This window comes from Lissotriton vulgaris, chromosome 1_1 (assembly GCF_964263255.1).
Source record: "Lissotriton vulgaris chromosome 1_1, aLisVul1.2, whole genome shotgun sequence".
In the NCBI taxonomy this organism is placed as follows: domain Eukaryota; kingdom Metazoa; phylum Chordata; class Amphibia; order Caudata; family Salamandridae; genus Lissotriton; species Lissotriton vulgaris.
This window is the reverse complement of record NC_141685.1, coordinates 128,577,685-128,601,109: the sequence shown is the minus strand read 5'-3', so window position 1 is coordinate 128,601,109 and position 23,425 is coordinate 128,577,685. Positions and strand designations below refer to the sequence as shown.

Genomic DNA, 23,425 nt, shown 5'->3' with positions numbered 1-23,425 from the left:
AAACGCCGCATTTTGTGGATATACACTGCAACTACGGTCATTGTGCAGATCGTACCGCATCAATTAAATTGATCATGTAATTAAAGGCAACTAAACTCCCAACAGGCCAGATAGTGTGTCCTGTGCAGATACGCCCTGCGACGCTAATATTCTGAAAGTTGCACTAGTCAACCGGTAAGTTATTACAAATATAATTGTCAACAGACCTGAAGATGGTCTCCCAGATTAACTTTTAGGAGACCGAAACGTCCACAAGCGCCTTTTTCCTTTTTCTAACTGGGAACTAGGAAAGGTGCCATCTGGACCCACAGTCATATATCTATTTAAGATCAATGTACCTATAGTCCTGTGTATATATATATATATTTGTATTTCAAATTGATTACCTTTTTAATTGAAAGATAAATTCAAGATTTTTCTATACACCGGTCTAGTGTTTTGTTCTTTTATATTTGTTTTATGTTGTATAACAGTGTGTACTCCTTATCTAGATTAACAGATAATTACATTTAGATTTGATTTCACTAGAGGACCATTAAATTGTCTTCATAAGTTTCTTTAAATCACTTTCAAAAGTTATTTGTATAAATAAATTCCCTTGAAGGCACTTCATACCTTTCCATATATTTACCCAAGCCCTCAAGGGTATTTTGGGTTGCTCACTAATATAAATCTTCCGCTTATCCTGGCATTAATTGCAGGAATCCTGATTGTCCCATTACTGCTACTCAATGGACGGCCCAATCACCAAAGAGATGACACAAGCGCTCCTGGAGCGGAAATACCGTGATAGCTTGGTGCAACATCTGGGCATACCTCACCTGCGGGAACTGAGAGCCTCTTGGTTCGTGTCATTTTGACCAGTCTGGATGGACTGCATCTTACCTGTTCTTCGATGCCTGTTCTGCGGAGAAGAATGTGTGTGGGATCTCTAACACTTTCATCAGCTACGCCTTCGGACATGGATGCTATGCTGCACCCCATAAAAGCCCATGCTCTGTGTTGTCCCCAGCATATTCCTATACTGATGGCTGCATTCCTTGAGAACCCACAGGTGCCGTTTGCTCCTGCTGGGTTAGGTGTTGCCTCCTCCACAGGCACTCTGGTATCAACTACCGCACAAGCTGCCCTAGCACCGGCAGTTGGCAGTACGTAATATCATCTATGTGTGATTGACATACGATGCGAGGTGTTAGACTTGTCATCTGCAGTAGCAAACACCGATATTGTTGCATCTCCCAGCCAGGACACTCAATCTAAAATTGGCTCATCTTTTGCTGGGAAAGAATTTGGCTTCTTCTTTTTCTCATAAATAAACAAACAACATTTGGAACATTTCCTACATTGACACTTTCACTGAAAAAGACATGGCCCTCTTCTGCTTGTAGTAAAGCAACTTCTATGAATGGACAAATTGGACTTTTTGCCCGAGTGGCAATTCAAACATCAACCTTTTACATTTTCTAAAGACTAATTTAAAATGATTTAATACTTTTTTTTTTTTATAAATCATTTTATTAAACATACATCGGTTTCAATAAACAATACAGAGGTATCAATCAAATTTTTTTTATAAATCATTTTATTAAACATACATCGGTTTCAATAAACAATACAGAGGTATCAATCAAATTATACATTGTAGAGAGGCACAGGAGGAGACTTTTCATATCATTGCATTGTATAAGAGGGGAATGCTACGGGATTAGGGAGTCATCTTGTTCAGCACATCGGGGTGGCACACACATCTCTCCACGGTATGTATTCTAGGAACTCCATATACAGGACCACTTTTTGGGGCATCCCCTGGCCGAGTACACCGTTTTCTCTCTATACATACACAAATCAAGGTCTCTTACCCAGGCTTCACGTGTGGGCGATTGGGCTGCTCCCCATAATTGTGCGATGTTTATTTTAGCAATCATGAACCCTAGTGTAACCCACTGAATCTGATGAGTGTTCAGGTCCGTGGGTTTCCATATATTCAAGAGGCACCTACGCACCTCTGGGCGAAGTTGGACCTGTAGCCTTGCGTTGATTGTGTCATGGACCTTGCTCCAGTAGGAGCTGATATAGTTACACTCCCAGATGATATGCATGAATGTCCCCATATGGCCACAGCGCCACTTACATTCTCCTTTATCGGATCTTCCCATAAGCACCAATTGGGGCCCAGTGATATATAGTCTATGGAAGATTTTAAGCTGCACCAACCTGAGGCGCCCTGGAATGGCAACCCTCTAGGGGAGGACACAGCCTTTTGCCAGTCCTCGTCATCTATTTCAACCCCATCTCGCCCCTACTTCTCCCGCAGTGATTGGAGGGGATCTGCCATTTTATTGATTAGTTTCTCGTATATTAAGGAGATAGTTTTTTCGGGCAGACGAGCATCTAAAATTCTGTCCTCTAAGTGTGAGGCTTTGGGAAGTGAGGTCCGCTTAAGAAGATGAGACAGGAGTGAATGCAAGATCTGTGTATATCGGAAACATTTGGTGCCTGCCAGCTTGTATTCAGTCTGTAGTGTGTTGAAGGATTTGACCCCTCCCTCTCCCCAAATGGGAAATGCCAATAAGGTCCCACCCTTTGACTTCCATAGACTGTTCAGCTTCTCAGAATCCCAAAGCGGGGTGGCCAAAGTCATTTTCTGTCCCCATCCGAGAGAATTAGTGGCGCCATGCCAAATGCGGACGTCATGATTGGTGGGGCCCGTCAAGGTGTTCCTGTTCGGTCGTGAATATAATGCCCTGTTATAGTTGCTTCCTGGAAGATGCCATCTATCCATGGCTTAGCCGGGATCATCAATACAGCTGTATGTTCCATGATTGATGGCCGCTAAATGTGCAGCCCAGGAATATTTTTTAATATCTGGGAGGCTAATGACCCCATCGTACCAGTTTAGTGTCAATTTATTAAGGGCGCTGCAACGTTTGCCATCCCACAACAAGTCCCTCTGGAGATGTTCAACTTCTTTAAAGTAGTGTGTCGGTACAGGTTCTAGAGTGTTCTGTAATACATAGAGGAACCTACGCAAAGACATCATTTTGAATAGGGCGGCTCTGCCCAGGAGTAAGAGGGGGGTGAGTCCCTCGTGGGATGGGTGGATCCCCCTGGAGAGCGAACAATAGGGACTTATTCCAGTTGACCGTAAAACCAGAGAATCTGCCAAACACAGCTAGAATATCCAATACTACTTTGAGCGATTTCGTGGGGTAAGCCAAATAGAGCAAAATGTCATCCGCATAAAGCGAGATGCGATCTTCTAATTCTGGGGACCATCGCAGACCTTTTATCATAGGATCCCGTTGGATCCAGGCTGCCAATGGTTCCAGGGCAAGGTCGAAGAGAAGTGGTGAAAGTGGGCAACCCTGATGGGTGCCTTGACCAAGTAGGAATGTCACTGATAATTTATTGTTGACCACCACTTGGGCCAAGGGCTCCTGGTATAAGACTAGTGCCCATTGAATGTATTTCGGGCCAAAACTCATCTTGGCCAGGACCGCCCGAATTATTGCCATTCAATAGTGTCAAAAGCCATGGTTGCATCTAAGGATACAATCACAGTTGGTCCTTGGATAGTGTGTGGCCTATCCAAAACCCTGTGGACTCTGCGAAGGTTCAAAGCTGTATTTCTGTGTGGCATGAAGCCGTATTGATCGGTGTGATTGGCTAGAAGTTTGGACAGGATTTTAGGCTTGACGTTTAGAAGAGAAATTGGCCTGTAGGAGGTGCAGTCAGTCTTTGGTTTTCCCTCTTTATGTATGGTGAATATGGTGGCTATGCTCTGCTCCTAGGGCAGTATTCTGATTTCTCTGGATTCTTCAAACATGGTTTTTAGGTAAGGTGCAAGTTTATCTGGTTGCAATTTGTATAACTCAATTGGGATGCCATTGGAACCAAGGGCTTTCCCTGAATCTAAGGAACGGATTGCTTGAGCTATCTATTTTGTTGTTAAGTCACTATCCATGAAATCTCGGTCTTCTGAGGAGGGGCTGGGGAGCTTAATGTCTCACAACAATTCCTGAGGGTCCTCTTCAGAGCATGTGGTGACTATCTTGTAGACAGTCTGGAACTGGCTGGCGAATCGGTCAACTATGTCTTGTGGTTCAGTGAGAACGACGTCCCCATCAACCCGGAGTTCTGGGACCAGTCTGCTTGCCCATTCCCTCCTGTCTAGCCATGCTATGAGTTTCCCTGCTTTATCTCCCAGGTCATAAACCTTATCCTGTCGCTCCCTACCCAGTGTAGTGGCCTTGTCCATAACTAGAGCTTTGTAGTCGTGTTTCAGGCTCACTAGATCGCCCTCCAACCTATAAATTTCAGCCTCAATGTCTAGGACCTCTTTTTGTTGATCTTTCTTCATTCCAGTAATTAATGATAAAGCCTGACCCCGAATTACAGTCTTGAATGCTTCTCATAAGGACTGGGAGGAGGACACGGACCGCACATTGTAGGAAAATAAATTGTCTGTGGCTTTGATAAGGGTTTTGCGGATTGTCGGATCACGTAGGTACCAAGAGTTAATCAGCGCTATCCTTCCCACTTTGGTCTGTTTAAGGACTATGTGGACCCATACTGGGGAGTGGTCGGATATGCCCCTAGCTTGGTGCTTCATTTTTTGGATGTAGGCGGCTTGTTCCGCAGGTACCAAACAGTAGTACAGGTGGGAGAGTCTATAGTGCGCCTCAGAATGAAAAGTGTGTGGGTAGACAGCCGAAGAGGATGGGGCGGCCTGGCACAGAGGGCAGACAGCCTGTAGGTAGGGAGGGGCAGCCTGGCACAGAGGGTAGACAGCCTGAGGGGAGGGGCGGCCTGGCACAGAGGGTAGACAACCTGAGGGAGGGTCAGCCGGCATAGAGGGTAGACAGCTGGAGGAGAGGGAGGGGTAGCCTGGCACAGATGGTAGACAGCCTGAGAGAGGTGCGGCCTAGCACCGAGGAAAGGCAGCCAATGGAAAGGGATGGCCTGGCACAGAGGGTAGACAGCTGGTGGAGAGGGAGGGGCGGCCTGGTACCGAGGGCAGTTGGCCAGTGGAGAGGGAGGGGCATTCTGGCAGAGTGAGTAGACAGCCTAAAGAAGGGGTGGCCTGGCACAACAGGGTAGACAGCTGGTGGAAAGGGAGGGGCGGTTTGGCAGTGAGAGTAACTGTTCTATAAGTAGTTTCACCTACTACCATGCTACTCTCCTGCCTTATGCAATTTACTTTGCTCTATTGTAAAGTGCGCCGACACCTCTGGGTAAAGTTTGCGTTATATAGCAACCCATAAGTGAATAAAGAGAGAGAACACAACCTGGGAGGAGCGAGGCACGGAGTGTAGACTGTCGAGGCCAGCCTGCGTGAGTCTGGCACAGAGGGCACAGCTGTGACCTCAGACACTGTTATTCCCCTTGACACGCAGGACTGAAGCACGTGCATCGGTCAAGAGGAACTTGATCATGAACAACTGCGCATTGCAATATATGATGAATCACAAGTGCTCATACGTGGAACATGACATATGTGTAGTAAAGGCCACTTACAACTGCGCATTACAACTTGTCACAGTTGTGCATGCACGTAGAAAAGACATTCTTCCTATAGCAGTTCTTGTGGGAGTATCGGATTGTGTCACGGAGGATAGACTGTATGGACAGCCTTGCAGAGAGGGCGCAGCCTCTAAAGAGTCTAACCTAGTGTGGATACAACCTGGGCCATGAATACAGTTTTCTTCCAGACATGGGAATTCTATGGCAGGACAGGAAGTGAGAATTACGCATATCTTTCTTCACTCTTTATTAATAGCAAGTTCAAAGGTCAAAGTAAAAGCAACACAGCAACAATACTACAACTCCCATGAACCACAGGGAGTAACCATGGTCACCAATAGTCCAATCCATTAAGACTCAGATAGTGTATATAACACAACACATCGCAGGCCTTCCTCTTTCTTCACTGCACGATGTCAGTTAAGTCGCCTTTAGATTCCTTCCTGACTATAGTTAGAGGGATAGTGGGCATTTCTGGTGAGGGTTATTGATTTTACTGCTTATTAAAAAAAATGATTGTCTTTCTACATGAGATTTCGCTCCGCTTTGTTTTGGATACTGCCTCATTGCTTCAGGCTCCACGCGCAGTAGGCAAAGTGCCCAAGCGGGTCGAGCTAGTACGGCACTGGTGCGCTACGTGGCACTCTTTCGCGCCTCCCACTTTCGCGCCTCCCAACCCATTCATCGCACCGTGGAGCAGCCCTGTCAGCGTTCAGGCAGCACGTACCGCTCAAGAGAGGTGAAGTGTACTCCCGCTGTGTGCCTCCTCTCTCCAACCCTCACCCGACACCACGGAGGCGGTAAGACAAACAGGGCTAAGCCCAATTAAAACTTTTGTGTGGTGACACACAGCAAGTGCAGTAGGCAGGCAGCGTACACCCCTGAAATTGGTTACTGCCTGGAACACCACTTCTGAGCACCAGTGAGGGGTCTGCCCATTTATATACCTTAGGACGTATTGGTGCTCTTACCCTTAAAGAAGATGTAATCCCATAGGGAACACGACTACGCACCCACGGCCCGTTCAGCTGCCACGCCTGCAAGTTCTCCTGCACCTGGACCAGCCCCGCACCAGCACCCGCCAAGTCGAAGTCCAGCAGCACCCACCTCAAGTGCATCCTGCTCAACACCCGCTCCATCCACAGACACGCCATCGAACTCTGGAACCTTCTAGACGCCACAGCCCCTGACGTTGCCTTCCTCACGGAGACCTGGATGAACGCCTCTTCAGCTCCCGACATCGCCATCGCTATCCCAGAGGGCTACAAGATCGTCCGGAGGGACCGAAACGCCAACCAGATGGGAGGAGGCATCGCCATCATCCACAGGAACACCATCCGTCTCACGACCAGCACCGACAACACCCTGACCAGCGCCGAACACCTGCATTTCCAGATCCACACCAACCCGAACACCACCCTCAGAGGCACCCTGATCTACCGACCCCCTGGACCACGCACGCAATTCAGCGAGGACATCGCCGACTTCATCAGCCCGCATACCCTCCCCTCCGCTGACTACATCCTCCTGGGAGACCTCAACTTCCATCTGGAGAACAACAACGACCACAACACCAGCACCCTGCTCGACAACCTCGCCAACCTGGGACTCAAGCAACTGGTGTCCACCCCCACCCACCTCGCCGGACACACACTCGACGCCGTCTTCTCATCCAGCACAGACATCGACTTCAGCCACGCCACAGAGCTTCAATGGACGGACCACAGCTGCGTCCACTTCACCTTCAAGAGAACGACGACCCACCAACACCAGCAACACACCGCCCGCAGAAGCTGGAACAAGATCACAGCAGACCAGCTCGCCACCTCCTTGAGCCAACACCCTCCTGCCAGCTCGGCGAACCCTAGCCAGGCCGCCGATAACATCACGAAGTGGATCAGCAACTGCGCGGACGAACTCGCCCCGCTGAGGACCCCGCCTAGCAGACCCGGCAGCAAGAAGGCCCCATGGTTCACCGACGAACTCAAGAGCTCCAAGAAGACCTGCCGAGCCCTCGAGAAAGTCTGGAAAAGGGAACCGACACCGGACAACAGGACCTCCTACAAACTTGCCACCCGGAAACACCACCAGCTAATCCGCGCCGCCAAGAGAACAGCATTCAAGGACCGGTTGGACAACAACGCACACAACAGCAAGGAACTCTTCAACATCGTGAAAGAGCTCTCCAACCCCAGCGCAGGAAACAACGACATCACCCCATCGCAAGACCTCTGCAACTCCCTCGCCTCATACTTCCACAACAAGATCACGGACATACACAGCAGTTTCAACAACCAACCAACGCACACCACGACCGACCAGCCACCCCCCCCCACCACCACCCTCCACGCCTGGACCCCGATCAGCACCGAAGACACCATCCGCACGATGAACTCCATCCACTCCGGATCACCAACCGACCCCTGCCCTCACCACGTCTTCAACAAGGCCGACGCTGTCATCGCACCCTACCTGCGAGACATCATCAACACATCCTTCGACACCGCCATCTTCCCTGAAAGCTGGAAACACGCCGAACTCAGCGCTCTACTCAAGAAACCAACAGCGGACCCCACCGACCTCAAGAATTACCGCCCCATCTCGCTTCTCCCGTTTCCAGCCAAAGTCATCGAGAAGACCGTCAACAAGCAGATGGCCGCCTTCCTCGAGACGAACGGATCCCTCGACCCCTCACAGTCCGGCTTCCGAGCCAAACACAGCACCGAGACCGCCCTCATCGCCGCCACCGATGACATCCGAGCCCTGATGGACAATGGAGAAACAGCGGCCCTCATCCTCCTAGACCTCTCCGCGGCATTCGACACGGTCTGCCACCGCACCCTAATACGGCGCCTCAGCAACATCGGAATCCAGGACAAGGCGCTGGAATGGATCATCTCCTTCCTCGACGGAAGAACACAGCGAGTCCGCCTACCACCGTACAAGTCAGAGGCCTCCAAAGTCATCTGCGGCGTCCCCCAAGGATCATCCCTGAGCCCCACCCTCTTCAACGTCTACATGAGCCCCCTCGCGGCCATCGTACGCAAACACCACCTCAGCATCATCTCCTACGCCGACGACACCCAGCTGATCCTCTCCCTGACCAACGACCCCGCCGCCGCCAGAGCCAACCTGCACGAAGGGATGAAAGAGGTAGCCGAGTGGATGACGACCAGCCGCCTGAAACTGAACTCGGACAAGACGGAGGTCCTCATCCTGGGCTCCTCACCCTCCGCCTGGGACGACTCCTGGTGGCCTCCCGCCCTGGGCACCGCACCCAAACCGACAGACCATGCACGAAACCTGGGCTTCATCCTGGACTCCTCCCTCTCCATGACCAGGCAAGTCAACAGCGTCTCCTCGGCGTGCTTCAACATCCTACGCATGCTACGGAAGATCTTCTGGTGGATCCCCACAGAGACCAGGAAGACCGTCACCCAGGCCCTCGTCACCAGCCGACTGGACTACGGCAACGCCCTCTACGCCGGGACCACCGCCAAGCTCCAGAAGAGACTCCAGCGGATCCAAAACGCCTCAGCCAGACTCATCCTCGACATCCCACGATCCAGCCACATCTCCGGACATCTGAGAGACCTTCACTGGCTCCCCATCAACAAGAGAATCACCTTCCGCCTCCTCACCCACGCACACAAAGCCCTACACGACCAAGGCCCGAGCTACCTCAACAGCCGAGTCAACTTCTACGCTCCCAAACGCCACCTCCGATCAGCCAACCACGCCCTCGCCGCCGTCCCCCACATCCGAAGAGCGACTACAGGAGGAAGGTCCTTCTCCTACCTGGCCGCCAAGACCTGGAACTCCCTCCCGTCCGACCTGCGCCTGACCCAAGACCACCTCTCCTTCAGGAAGAAGCTGAAGACCTGGCTGTTCGAGCAGTAGCGGCACCCCCCCCCCCAAGCGCCTTGAGACCCTACGGGTATGTAGCGCGCTTTACAAGTGTCACTGATTGATTGATTGATGATGACTATGCACCCTCATGTGCCTATGAGGAGGTTTGGCCCCCCAACGACGCCCTCCTGAAGAGATGGATAAGTTCTTTCCCCAAGCCATTTCTCAAGCGCTTCCCCTCTGCCAAACTAACGGCCCATGTATACAGGGGTATACTGCGGGACAGTGGGGCTGGGTCTAGTGGGGTGACCTCAGTCCCCACACGCAAGGCCAGCAAGCGTAACACGGGGCACCTGGAAGGCTTTAGTCGTTTCAATGAGCGATGACTTTGTAATGGATTTCAATCCCAAAGAGGGGTTCCCCGATATGAGGGTGAATTTGAGGATGACGAAGCCTCCTCCGATGAGGCACAAGACTCAGGCAGATTCTGGCACCCATATTCAACCTGTTCAGACTCTGCTGAGGGAGACAATGCCCCTAGTGACATGTTCAACCCAGACGGGATCTATCAACCACACTCCGCAGAGTGGGTCCCGGAGCAGAAAGTGGAGGTGTGTGTAGCGAGCAAGATCCGCCAGCCTCTCAGTAAAGAAGTTAGGGTAAGCCTAAGGGTGGAATGCCCCAGACCTTCCCTTCGCTATAAGGTGACAGCGACCCCAGAGATAACTCCCTAATGATGCACCTTCTTCGCCAAGTACATGAGGCACAGGCACCATCCAGCGATCAACGACTTGCTTTGCCGCCGCCTCGAACCGGAGCCCGACAAGAACCAGACTCCCAGACATCTACCAGCCCGATCCACAGCCCCTGCAAAGCTGAGACGAGTGGAGGCGACCTGAGAGGTGGGACCGGACCTCTTGGAAAGTCCACGAGAAGCTGACTGCGCAGCACCTGAGGCACCCTCACCGCTGTGCCTGGGGTCTTGAGAAGCCCTACCACCGAGCTACATTTGCACCAAGGACCAGCTTTGCTTCTAACTTTGCGCACTGCAAACCAGATCCCGTGGGGCTCCTAGTTCCTAACCTTAGTTAGATCCTCGTAGCCCCAGCGATTCCCAAGGCCCTAGGCCTTACGTCCTTTCGACTTGTGGTACTTATACCACTTCTTTAGTATATGGTTTTAGGGGCCACCCGGGCCTATCCATATTTTGTGCAACTTTGTATACTTATCAATTGAATTGTTTTAACGTGTTTGCTTCTGTGCTCATAAAGAGTTCAGGGGGCCATTTGTAGTAAATAAATACATATATATTTTCAATATATATCCTGTGTGGCGTCCTTTCACTTGTTGTTCAAGGGGTTACATATGGTAATACAGCCGGCTTCACATGCCAAAAGAGTTTAGCCTAAGACTGCTTTGTCCATGCTACCAATAGGATAGCTGGTCTATAAGGTTGACTTACAACCAATCACCATAAGGGTTGTTTGGAATGATACAAGGTGGTCACTAGAACTAGTGAACATCATATATCAGGCCAACTTCTCAAAGTCTCTGCTTCCCCTCTGCAAAATAAAATTTCTCCCCAGACCTGGGAAGATCATTTCTACAATCTTTATTCAGTAACTCCATTTAATGAGCCAGACACTGTGCTGAGGACTGTGTAAACAGACAACTCTATAACTAAACGTGGCAGTTTGCTTAACCTGGCCGACATCCTCAGCTCTGGATGCAATAACCAGAGGTAGAGCTCCAGGATTAGACAGCATTGCAGCATATATCCTTTGTCTAGAAAGAGATTAATTGTCTTAGTATAACCTTTTCTTAACTAATGCCATTATCAGTGGTGCCCCGGTACCAGACTCTTGGAAGGGAGCGGACGTCGTCCCGTTATATAAGAAGGGGGATAGATTCCATCCAGCCAATTACAGGCTTATCAGCTCGATCAACTGTGCGGAGAAAATTTCTGCCCAATTGCTCTTGAGCAAGATTGAGGAATGGACTGCTGCTATGGCCAACGTATCTTCCTTTCAGACAGGCTTCAGGTAGAAGATATCCACGATTATGCCCAGGTTCGCTGGAGAATCCAGGGCCAGGTGACTGAACGATTTCCTATCAATTAAGGTGTTCACCAAGGCTGTGCCCTGGCACCCACCCAGTTTTCTTTATATCTTAATGTTGTTCATTATCTGCCCTCAATTGATGCACCATACCTGGCAGGCACAAAACGAACAAGTTACTTAACTTCGGTAATGATGCATCTGTAAGAGACATATATTAGTTATAGATTCCTGATCTTACAATTACCCCCAGGCGTCAGACTGGATCCAAAGAAATTTTTTCTTAGCAGTACCCCTGCGTGTCGGTAGGTGGCATCGGCCGACTCCGCGTCCGTCATCGGCGATGTGGTCGCCGGGATGACGCCGCAGTGTCTACTTAGACACCGGTCCTGAGCGCTAACCACAGTTTTGACACAACGTTCAATGCCAGAAGCGCAGACCCATGCCAGACACTGGCCATTGGTGCAGAAAACTAGGGACCTGCAAGGGAATCCCTATCCCTACAAGTCAGTGTGCAGAATGGGGAGGATGGGTGGGGCGGTAAGGCATCTATAACTAATATATGTCTCTTACAGATACATCATTACCGAAGGTAACTAGTTCATCTGAAAGAGACTATTAGTTATAGATTACATACCCTAGAATAGATACCCCAGCAATTCCAACCCCGTAGGAGGGTCTGCGAACTAAGTTCACACCAAGAAGTCCTGGAGAACAGAATGGCCGAAAAAGCCATCTCTCCGGACTTGGCTGTCCAGGCAGTAATGCACAGTAAATTTGTGCAGGGATGCCCACATGGCTGTGTGGCAGATGTCAACCAGCGGAACTCCACGTCCCAAAGCAGTAGTGGCTGCCCTTGCCCTGGTTGAGTGGGTGCGCAGTCCTACTGGAGGTTTCATTTTAGCCAAAGAATAACAGATCTTAATGCATAGGACGACCCATCGAGAGATGGTATCTTTGTGCACTGCCCGACCTTTCTTGGTGCACACATGATCCGTAAAGAGTTGATCGTCCACCCGGAAGTCATTAGTGCGGTCAATGTAGATAGACAGCGCACGTTTTGGGTCCTGACAGTGGAATCTCCCCCTCCTCTTTGGAAGGGTGCAGGGGTGGGAAGAAGGTAGGCAATGCGATGGTGAGACCTATGTGGAAAGAGGCAATCACTTTGGGCAGAAAAGAGGGCTTATATGGAGGACTACTTTGTCCGGATGGACAGCAAGAAAGGGAGGTCTGGAAGATGAGCCTGAAGATCACTCACCCTGTGAGCAGAGGTGATGGCAAGCAAAAAAGCAATCTTCCAATGAGGCAAAGTGGACGATTATATAGGGGCTCAAAGGGAGCACACATAAGATAAGTGAGGAAAAGATTCAAGTTCCACTGGGGCATTACGAAAGAAGAAGGAGGAAAGAGAGGAGTAATGCACTTCAGAAATCTGATAACAATAGGATCGATGGCCATGCTCAAGAGCTCGGGGTACCAGACTCTTCGTGCCCAGTCAGGAGCCACAAGAATGACTTGGGACCTGTCGCGTTTGATCTTCTTCAGCAATCTTGGCAGAAGTGGTACAGGCACAACTCCACTCGCGACGGAAAGGGTAGACGATTGAGAGCCGCCTTGGAAACTCTAACACGCAGAACTGCTGACATTGCGTGCTCTCTCGAATAGATCTAACCAAGGCTCTCTCCACTGCTGAAAGAGACCTTGCACCACCTTTGAGCGAAGATGCCATTTGTGATCCATGAGGCACTGAGTTTGTCCATCCTGGCGTTCAGTGAACCTGCTAGTTGTTGAACCACCAGAGATATGGCCTGATGTTCCAGCCATGTCCAAAGGCGAAGCGCCTCTTGACATAGGGTCCACAACCTCACACTGTCCTGTTTCTTGCAGTACCACATGGTGGTGGTGTTGTACGTGAACACCTGCACAACTCTTCCTTTAACAGAAGGAAGGAATGCCTTCAGTGCAAGATGAATCGCCCAGAGCTCCAGAAGGTTGATGTGGTGCCTGGACTCCGCCGGAGACCAGATGTCTCTGATCTCCGCCTCTCCCATATGGCCGGCCCATCCCAGGAGTGAAGCATACGTCACTACTGTGAACTCAGGTTGAGGAAGGGAGAGGGATCTGCCGTTGACCCAATCCTGGTTCATGAGCCATCACTGCAACTGACTTGCAGTCCCCTCCGAGATCTGAACGTCAACGGAAAGATTCCCCTGGTGCTGCGCCCACTGGACCTTCAGGTCCCACTGCAGAGCCCGTATATGCCATCTGGCATGATCCACCAGCTGGATGCAGGAGGCCATGAGGTCCAGCAACCTCAAGGTCATTCTCACAGAAAACCGGGATGGATGCTGAAACTTCAGTATCCTAGTCTGAATATCCTGGACTCGCTGCTCCGGAGGATAGACCCAAAACTGCGCTGTGCCAGAACCGCTCTGATTCAAAGGACTTATGGGAGGGAATCAGGTGCGACTTTTGCACGTTAACTGTGAACCCCAGCAAATGCAGGAAGTCCGCTGTAGTCTGGAGGTGGGAGACGACAGCCTCAGTGAGCCTGCCTTCAACAGCCAGTCATCGAGATAGGGGAAGACTGGAACCCCTGATCTGCGCACATGAGCTGCGACCACCGCCATCACTTTCATGAACACCCTAGGGGCGCTAGTAAGGCCAAAGGGGAGTGTGGTAATCTGAAAAAGCTTGTGGCCTACCATGAACCGTAGCTAGCGCCAGTGGGCAGGCAAGACGGGGATGTGAAAGTAAGTGTCCTGCAAGTCCAACGCTACCATCAAATCTCCAGGGTCGAGAGCAGACAAGACCTGAGCCAAGGTTAACATCTTGAACTTCTCCTTCCGGAGAAGCCGGTTGATGTCCCTGAGGTCTAAGATAGGACGCAGGCCTTTGTCCTTCTTGGGTACCAAGAAGTAATGGGAATAGCAACCACGACCTACTTCTGGCACAGGGAAGCATGTATCTCGTCTGGAATGGGATGGGAAGGCAATATGGGAGACAGAGATTAGGGAACCCTCGTCAGCGGCAGATACCCAACTCCACATCAAGCTGTTGGAGTTGCGAGCATTTCACTTGGCGGTGAAGGTCTTCCGGCCCACCATCACAGGAGGGCTGGAGCAGCTTCTCACAATGGCGATGGTCTCATCAGGAGTCACACTTGAACTTGTTTGACAGCGAGCCCAGGATTCATTGGTTGCAGTTGTTTGGTACGACGAACAGGCGCTGGAACTGCTTGGTGGAATTTGACTTTCGTGAGCAGTACCCCTGCTTGTCGGTAAGCGTCGTCTGCGGCTCCGCGTCCGTCATCGAGATCACCGAAATGACGTCACTGGAGTACCCAGACGCCACCCTCGCTGACGTCAGTTCTGTACATAGCTTTCTGCGCCAGGAACGCAGAGCCATGCAAGAAACCGACACTGGTTCCCTTAAACTAGGGCCTTGAAAAGGGAAATTCCGGAACCCTAGATATCGGTTCGCAGAAATGGGGAGGATGGGTGGGGCAGTAAGGAATCTAACACTAACTAATGTTTCTTAAAGATATATCGTTACCAATGGTAAGTAAATTGTGCATCTGAAAGAAACACGTTAGTGTTAGATTCCTTACCTTAGAATAGATACCCCAGCAATACAAACCCAGGTGGTGGGTCTGCGAACCAAAATCACACCACGAAGTCCTGGAGAACAGACGGCAAAAGAAGAAGTCTCTCCGGCCTTGGCTCTCCAGGCAGTAATGCTTGGCAAACGTGTGCAGCGAGGCCCACGTAGCTGCCTGACAAATGTCCTACAAGGGACTCCCCGTCTCAAAGCAGTAGTAGCCGCTGTAGCCCGAGTGGAATGGGCACGCAGCCCTAGAAGAGGTTCCTTTTTAGCCAAGGAATAACAGATCTTGATGCACAAAACGACCCACGAGAGATGGTCCGCTTGTGCACTGCCTGTCCCTTCTTAGCTCCCATGTAGCCAACAAAGAGTTGGTCGTCCACCTGGAACTGTTGTGTGCGGTTCAGGTAAAAGGAGAGCGCATGTTTTAGGTCCACACGGTGGAGCCTCTCTTCCTCTTTCGAGGGATGTGGAGGCGGAAAGATGGTGGGCATGGTAATGGTCTGTCCGATGTGAAAGGCAGTAACCACCTTGGGTAGAAAAGAAGGACGAGTCCTCAGAACAACTTTGTCTGGATGGACAGAGAGGAAAGCAGGCTAAGAGCCTGGAGCTCACTCACTCTTCTGGCCGAGGTGATGGCAACCAGGAAAGCAGTTTTTAGGGTCAGAAGACGAAAAGGGCAATTATGAAGTGGCTCAAAGGGAGCGCACATCAAAAAGGTAAGAACCAGATTCAAGTCCCATTGAGGCATCACGAAAGGAACAGGAGAAAACATGTGCGTGATGCCTTTCAAGAATCTATTTACAACAAGGAACTTGAAAATAGAAGGCTGACCAGGAAGCCACAAGAAGCCTGAAATGGCCGAAAGATAGTCCTTGATAGTGCCCAGGACAGAGCCCTGCTGGGCGACAGAAAGAAGAAAGAGGAAAACATCTGAAAGAGGGGCAGAGAGAGGATCCACAGCCTCAGGTCCCACTGGAGAGCCCGCATCCGCCACCTGGCGTGATGTACTAGCAGGATGCAGGAGGCCATCAGCCCCAGGAGCCGCAGGGTCATTCTGACCGAAACTCTGAATAAAGGCTGAAAGATTGGAAACAGAGCCTGAATATCCCAAACCCGCTGCTCGGGAGGATACACCCAAAACTGCGCCGAGTGTAGAACCGCTCTGATGAAGAGGATCTTCTGAGAGGGACTCAGGTGTGACTTCGGCACGTTGATGGAGAACCCCAGCGAGTGCAGGAGGCCGGCCGTACTCTCGAGGTGGAAGACGACTGTCTGGGGCGAGCCCGCCTTCAACAACCAGTGGTCGAGTTAGGGGAAGACTGCAACCCCTAATCTGCGCAGATGAGCTGCAACCACAGCCGTCACTTTAGTGAACACCCGGGGGGCACTGGTAAGGTCGAAGGGGAGCACAGTAAACTGAAAGTGCTCGTGGCCTACCATGAACCGCATGTAACGCCGGTGGGCCAGCAGGACATGAATATGGAAATAGGTGTCCTGCAAGTCCAACACTACCATCCAGTCTCCAGGGTCTACAGCAGCCAGAACCTGAGCTAAAGTCAGCATCTTGAACTTCTCCTTCAGGAAGAAGCCGTTGACGGTCCTGAGGTCCAAGATAGAGCACAGCCCTCCTTTGCCCTTCTTTGGAACCAGAAAGTAGTGGGAATAACAACCACGTCCTACTTCTGGACCAGGAACGCGCTCGATGGCCCCCTTGGCCAAGAGGGCCGTAACTTCCTCTCGCAGAAGTTGCAAGTGATCCCCCGACATGGTACTGTGGTGGCATGGCTGGAGGGGTCGCCTCAAAGGGGAGGGAGTAGCCCCTTTGGATGATTTGCAGCACCCACCTGACCGAAGTGATGGAACGCCAGTGGAGTATGTGATGGCAAACCCTGCCTCCGACTGGCGTGGAATGAGCCTGAAAGCTCGGACTAGGAAGGCTTTGAGGCAGAAGCTGATGTGGACTGACCCCCTGCTTCGCCACGGCGGGTAGCACGTCCGCGACCGCGTGAGACTGCACAAACGTAGAAGTTTGCTGGCGCTGGCCCGACAGGCCCAAGGACTTGGCCATAGCCCTGAAGTCCTTAAAGCGCTCAAGCTCGCTATCTGCTTTGTCGCCAAAGAGGACCCGGCCATCAAAGGGCATGTCCATGAGTGTGTTCTGGACATCCCCTGAAAAACTGGCGGACCTCAGCCAGACGTGATGACTAATCGCCACAGTCGTTGAATTTGCTCTGCCCAGCGAGCCCGTGGTGTCAAGTCCACATCGGATGGAATACCGTGCTGCGTCTCGGCCATCAGCGACAGCCTGGGCGAGCCATGTCTGGGCCTCCGCCGGACACTGGGGCAGCACGTCCGCCAACGTATCCCACAGAGAGTGGGTTTAACAGCCCAAAGGCATGCAGTATTAATGGACCGCAATCCTAGGCTGACCGAGAAGAACAGTTTCTTGCCAAACTGATCTAACCTTTTGGATTCCTGATCCGGCGGAGCGGTCGGGAATGCGGTCTGGGACGTGGAGGCCTGGATAACCAGACTCTCGGGGTGGAGTGGGTGGACAGAAAGCAGGGGTCGACCGGAGCCCGGCGTTGTCGTCGGTCCACGTACTGATCCACAGGGAGAACTGTGGAGGGCTTGGACCAAGTGCCTATCAGAAAGTCAGTGAGGGCCTCAATAAACGGCAGCAGAGGCTTCGTAGAGCTGACTGGCGGTTGAAGCACCTCTGTGAGGAAGTTAGTCCTCACGCTACTGCAGGGAGCTCAAGGGCTAAGGCCTTGGCCGCCCTGCGCAACACCACAGCATAAGTAGCCCCCTCCTCCGTAGTCACGGAGGGAGGAGAGAGAAAACCAGTGTCAGGCGAAGTGTCTAGACCAATGGCATCCCCCAGCTCATCTGTCCAGTCCTGACTTAACTGGCACTGCTGTGCCAGAGGGTCCTCAGACCCCTTCCAGTCCTCCCCTTGATCCGTGTCCTGATTAACAGGCATGTCAAATGTCAAAGGTTCTTATATAGCGCCTTATCACCGATAGGCCTCAAGGCGCTTGCTTTGGGAACCCGTCCTGGCTTTTTCCTGTGAGATAACCCCTACTGGGCATCCCCAAGGTGAGAGCCAGGCATCCCGCCGCGGGGGGGCCGTAGTGGAATTAAGCAAGCTATTGCCCAGAGTTGCAGAGTGTGAACCCGTGATTCGAGTAGGCACCGAAGCGAGAATTGTCGAGTCTGTGGACATTTGGGCTCAAGACCCTGCCTCGTCAGGAATTGAACCCTGGTCCCGGGTCTGACCTCTGCTTCAGGGTCTGCCTCCTCTAACCAGTGAGCCACACTTGCATAAATGACAGAGCCGGGTCATAGGTGAAGGGCTTACCCATCGACGTCGGAGACGCGCTGCTCCGACGCCGAACCGGGACTGGGGCTAAAACCAGGGACGGTGTTGGCCGGGGATGGCGCCGGGGTCAGCACCAGCGGAGGAGTCATAAGGTCAACTGGCATCGACCGGGATACAGGCCTGGATCCCACGGGGTCCTGCATGCCGAGATCGAAGTTGCCGACGGCAGCGGGCCGAAGCCGCCAGAAAGTTAGGACTCCCAGTCGGACCAGCGGGCCCGAAGCCGCGCCGGCAGGTGTCGACGGCGGGAAGAGAGTCCTCTTGGCAACAAGGAAGTCTCTAATATCGCCCGGAGTCATATTGAGTCCAGGGACCGGAGGGTGTGGGACAGGATGAGACTCCTGAGCCGCGTGAGTGGCGAGGAGACTCCGAAGAGCAACACTGCTTCTTTTTGACATGCCTCGACTTACCCGAGTGCGAGGACTTGGATCCGGATGATCAGTGATGACTCCGATAAGTTCCTCGACTTCCTCCCCGACTGGGACCTCGAGCGACACAGAGTCGACTGCCGGATCTCGATGAGCTTACGGGAACACTCCCGCCTAGCCTTCGACGTCAAGGCCCGGCAGTCGGGGCACGACTTGTCATCGTGGTCGCCCCCCAAACTGTAGGGACACCGGCGGAGTGGGTCGGTAACAGACATCAGTCGGTGATAGGCATCACACAGCTTGAAACCGGGCATCCCTACTGGCACCAGGAGTCGAGTCGAGTCGACAAAGATAGACAAAACTGTCCAAAAAGTTAGTAAAAAAATGACTAAAGGTACGTGCTCTTTCCGGATCTGCGCTAGCTGGCACGACGTCAGCGCGCGATGGCGGCGTCTAAGTACTCCAGCGACATCATTCCGGCAATCACAACACCAACGACGGACACGGAGCCGCAGACGACGCCTACCGACGTGCAGGGGTACTGCTGACGAAAAACTTTCCGTATCCAGTCTGACACCTGGGGGTAATTCTAAGGTAAGGAATCTAACACTATCGTGTTTCTTTCAGATTCTGCCTTGCTTTTTTGGCATAAGGATTTTCTCCAGTGTGGAGTTTCTCATGGTGAGATAGCGTTTTTCTCTGCAGCTTTTCTGGCATTCAGAACACTCATAAGGTTTTTCATCAATATGGAGAACCGCTTATGGTTAGTGAGGCTGTGCCTATCAGATAGGAATTTCTGGCATTCACAGCATTGGTAATGTGTTTTTCCTGTGTGCGTCTGCTCATGTAGAGTGAGATTGTGTTTAAAACTGATGCTTTTCTGGCACTAAAATATTTTGATGGTGTGTTTTCTTATGGCGCTTGAAATTATCTCTACCCCTGAATCTTTTCTGACAATTAGAGCACTGATAATTTTCTTCTCCAGTATGGAGTCTCATATGTTTAGTGAGATTACATTTAAGGCTGAAACATTTTTGGCATTTGGAGCACTGATATGGTTTTTCCCCAGTGTGGGTTCTTATATGAATAATGAGATTGTGTTTTTGGCCGAAACATTTTTGGCATTCAGAGCACTGATTTTCCCTAGTGTGGGTTCTTATATGCTGAGTGAGATTGCTTTTTACCCTGAAACATTTGTCGCATTCAGAGCACTGATAAGGTTTTTCCCCAGTGTGGAATCTCATATGCCCAGTTAGAAGTGATTTAAGTGTGAAATCTTTTGGGCATTCAGAGCACTGATAAGGTTTTTCCCCAGTGTGGGTTCTTATATGTTGAGTGAGACTGAGTTTGTCTCTGAAACATTTCTGACATTCAGAGCATGGATAAGGTTTTTCCCCAGTGTGGGTTATTGTATGTTGAGAAAGAGTTCTTTTGTCAATGAAACATTTCTGGCATTCAGAGCACTGATAAGGTTTTTCCCCAGTGTGGATCTTTGTATGCCGTGTGAGAGTACTTTTTAGACTGAAACATTTCTGGCATTCAGAGCATTGATAAGGTTGTTCCACAGAATGGGTTATTGCATGTTGAGAAAGACTTTGTTTGTTAAAAAATCTTTTCTGGCATTCAGAGCACTGAAAAGGTTTTTCCCCAGTGTGGATTCTTGTATGTTCAATGAGTTTGCATTTGTAACTGAAACATTTCTGGCATTCAGAGCACTGAAAAGGTTTCTCTCCAGTGTGGGATCTTATATGATGAGTGAGACTGTTTTTGTCAATGAAACCTTTCTGGCATTCAGAGCACTGATAAGGTTTTTCCCCAGTGTGAGTTCTTGTATGCCGAGTGAGACAGTTTTTGTCACTGAAACATTTGTGGCATTCAGAGCACTGATAACGTTTGGCCCCAGTGTGGATCTTTGTATGCCGTGTGAGATTACGTTTTACACTGAAACATTTCTGGCATTCAAAGCACTGATAAGGATGTTCCACAGAATGGGTTATTGCATGTTGAGAAAGACGTTGTTTGTTACAAAACCTTTCCTGGCATTCAGAGCACTGATAAGGTTTTTCCCCAGTGTGGAATCTCACATGTGCAGTTAGAAGTGATTTAAGTTTGAAATGTTTTGGGCATTCAGAGCACTGATAAGGGTTTTCCCCAGTGTGGATTCTTGTATGTTCAATGAGTCTGCTTTTGTAACTGAAACATTTCTGGCATTCAGAGCACTGAAAAGGTTTATCCCCAGTGTGGGTTCTTCTATGCTGAGTGAGACTGTTTTTCCCAATGAAACATTTCTGGCAATCCGTGCACTGATAAGGTTTATCCCCAGTGTGGGTTCTTATATGTCGAGTGAGACTGTTTTGGTCACTGAGACATTTCTGGCATTCAGGGCACTGGTAAGGTTTTTCCACAGAGTGGGTTAATGCATGTAGATTTAGACTAGGTTTGAAACTAAACTTTTTCTGGCATTCAGAGCACTGATAAGGTTTTTCCCCAGTGTGGATTCTCATATGCTCATTGAGATAAGATTTACGCCTGAAACTTTTTTGGCATACTTTGCACTGAGATTGGTTTTACCCAGTGAGCATTCTCTCAAATTCAGTGAGATGAGATTTATGGTTGAATCTTTGTTGGCACAGGTAACTTTTTTCCCCAACTTGGGTTATTTTGCTTTGATTGAGACGGGTTTGAACACTGAATTTGTTCTCACAGCCCGTGCTTTTATCAATTGTGTTCCTAGAGTTAATATCTCTACTTTTCTCTTGCTTATATGCCACAGTAAGAGTGAACCTGATTTTAGAGTCGGGCTTGTTTAGATAATGTTCAGCACTTATCTCAAAAAGAAATTGTGTGTAATCTTCTTAACACTTGAATTGAGCAAAATATGTCTGGATGCAGCCCTGTAACACCTGTTGAAATGTTTCTAGCAGATAATAGTCCTTAGGTAATAGCCTCTCCGGCAGCAACTTATTTTGTGACTGAAGTTTTTCTCAAATCTATTTGTATAGGTTCTTAGCAATGCAGTGATAAGGTGTTAGTCTGATATTTAATGATTAAACTGAGAAGTACCTTTTTGCACTTTGTAATGGCCGTAACTGAGGGCGTTAGAACGTGCACAGTACTATTGTGGATCATGAGTCGCAGAACATCAGTTCCTTTTACCCTTTCTATGTTTGGTGTAAGGTTAAGGTTTGTAGTTCTGAAGACGAGGATTTATTTACATTACCTATAGCGCAACTGTGCTCATTTAATCAGTTTTACATATCACTCCTGCACAACAGATAATGTTGAGGCGATTTACATAGAATTACAGAACAGTACATAATAAAAAGGAAACAATCTGAGATGGTCAAGAACACAATAAAGTGGTGAATTTTTAAGGTTTTCGCAAGAGTGAGCAGAGTGGATCGAGGTGTTATATCCTGAGGCAGATGGTCTCAAACTTGCATAACTGGTTAAAAACTGTTGTTGAACAGAGGTGATTTTCCAATCTTTTGGTTGTTAGCGTGTCAGCTTCGGTGTCTTCTTTAGTGTCTTTTCTTTGATGGTCTGCAGAAGAAACCTTTTGTTATATCTTTCTTTTATGCAGTGTGTCCTTCCTCTCTGGGATTATATGATGCTTTAGATGAACGTTATGCTGTCATGCTGAGGCAATTTGTCTTTCTGATAATATTTCAGATGAGGATGCTGTGATTGGTCTTTCTGGCATTATTTCTGATGCTGTGTGCACAGGTATGACTTTGCTCTGGGTTAATGAAATGCAAAATTAGAGACTTCACTTACAGGTATAGTACTTTCCTCAGCTCCCACTTCCTCGCCACACCTAGATTTCGGAAATTTATTAAACTTAGAATGCTGGATGTCCTTCAGTTTTTCAGAATAATCCTTCTTATGGCACTAACATTCAGTTGCCTGGTGGTAAATCGTGCTTTTTTCGTCCATAATTTCAATCACCTATAGTATTAAAATTAAATAGTTAATACATGTAAATTTCTCCAAAAATAATTTACATGCCAAATCAATACAGAATTGCAGAATTTTGAAAATGTTGAGCTATTCTTCTGACAGAGCAGAGTGTAGAATGGTAGCCTGAAAATACTTGGATGTAGGAGTAAGGATTTGTAGAATTTTCAACATTTTATTAAGCTCACAAAGGATACCTGTACCCTATGGAGTTGTAACATAGAATCCCAAAGGCAGAAATTAAAGTCATATGCCCTGGCACCAAACAGCTATTTAAAAAAGAATACTATTAATTAATTTTTAATGTAGATTTCTGGGATGGGAATTTCCCCTCCACGGACAACAGGCGTTTTCCCCTGCCCTGAGTTACCACCAACTTGTATCTGGTATCCTGACTTTTGAGCTCTGGCCTCTGCCGCACGCAAATCTATTGTGTGTTGCAGGGACTATGCCTAGACCTATCCCTCAACTATTGTCCAGAGTATGAATCAAGGGCAATGAAATGAAGCCGTACTTTCATGTGTTCATTTTATTCCACCTGATTATCAGTGGTTAGGCTTTTCTGCACCTGGATTTACTGGGTGCAGAAAAACAGGACACCATTTTTTTCCAGACAGAAAAATTAGACTGAAAAGACGCACAAGACTCTGGGTACAGCAGAAGCAGCCAAGACTTATGCTGGT

General features: G+C 49.5%; 1 protein-coding gene across 1 annotated transcript; it reads right to left on the bottom strand.

Moving 5' to 3' along the window:
- Nucleotides 1–10,984: 10,984 nt before the first annotated feature.
- LOC147737755 (uncharacterized) lies at nucleotides 10,985–21,289 on the bottom strand. Its single transcript, XM_086953882.1, has 2 exons — nucleotides 19,900–21,289; nucleotides 10,985–11,157 (listed from the first exon to the last, which is right to left on the bottom strand). Exons 1-2 carry the CDS (start codon nucleotides 21,287–21,289, stop codon nucleotides 10,985–10,987), a joined length of 1,563 nt encoding a protein of 520 aa, XP_086810008.1.
- Nucleotides 21,290–23,425: the final 2,136 nt, after the last annotated feature.

What these genes read in the sequence shown, in the direction of transcription:
- LOC147737755 (XM_086953882.1), bottom strand. Translation starts at nt 21,289, where the DNA reads ATGAGAATCCACACTGGGGAAAAACCTTATCAGTGCTCTGAATGCCAG. An exon ending in GTGCTCTGAATGCCAAAAAT is followed by an intron (nt 11,158 to 19,899) that starts GTTTCGGCCAAA and finishes ATCTCTTTCTAG; the next exon opens with ACAAAGGATATATGCTGCAA.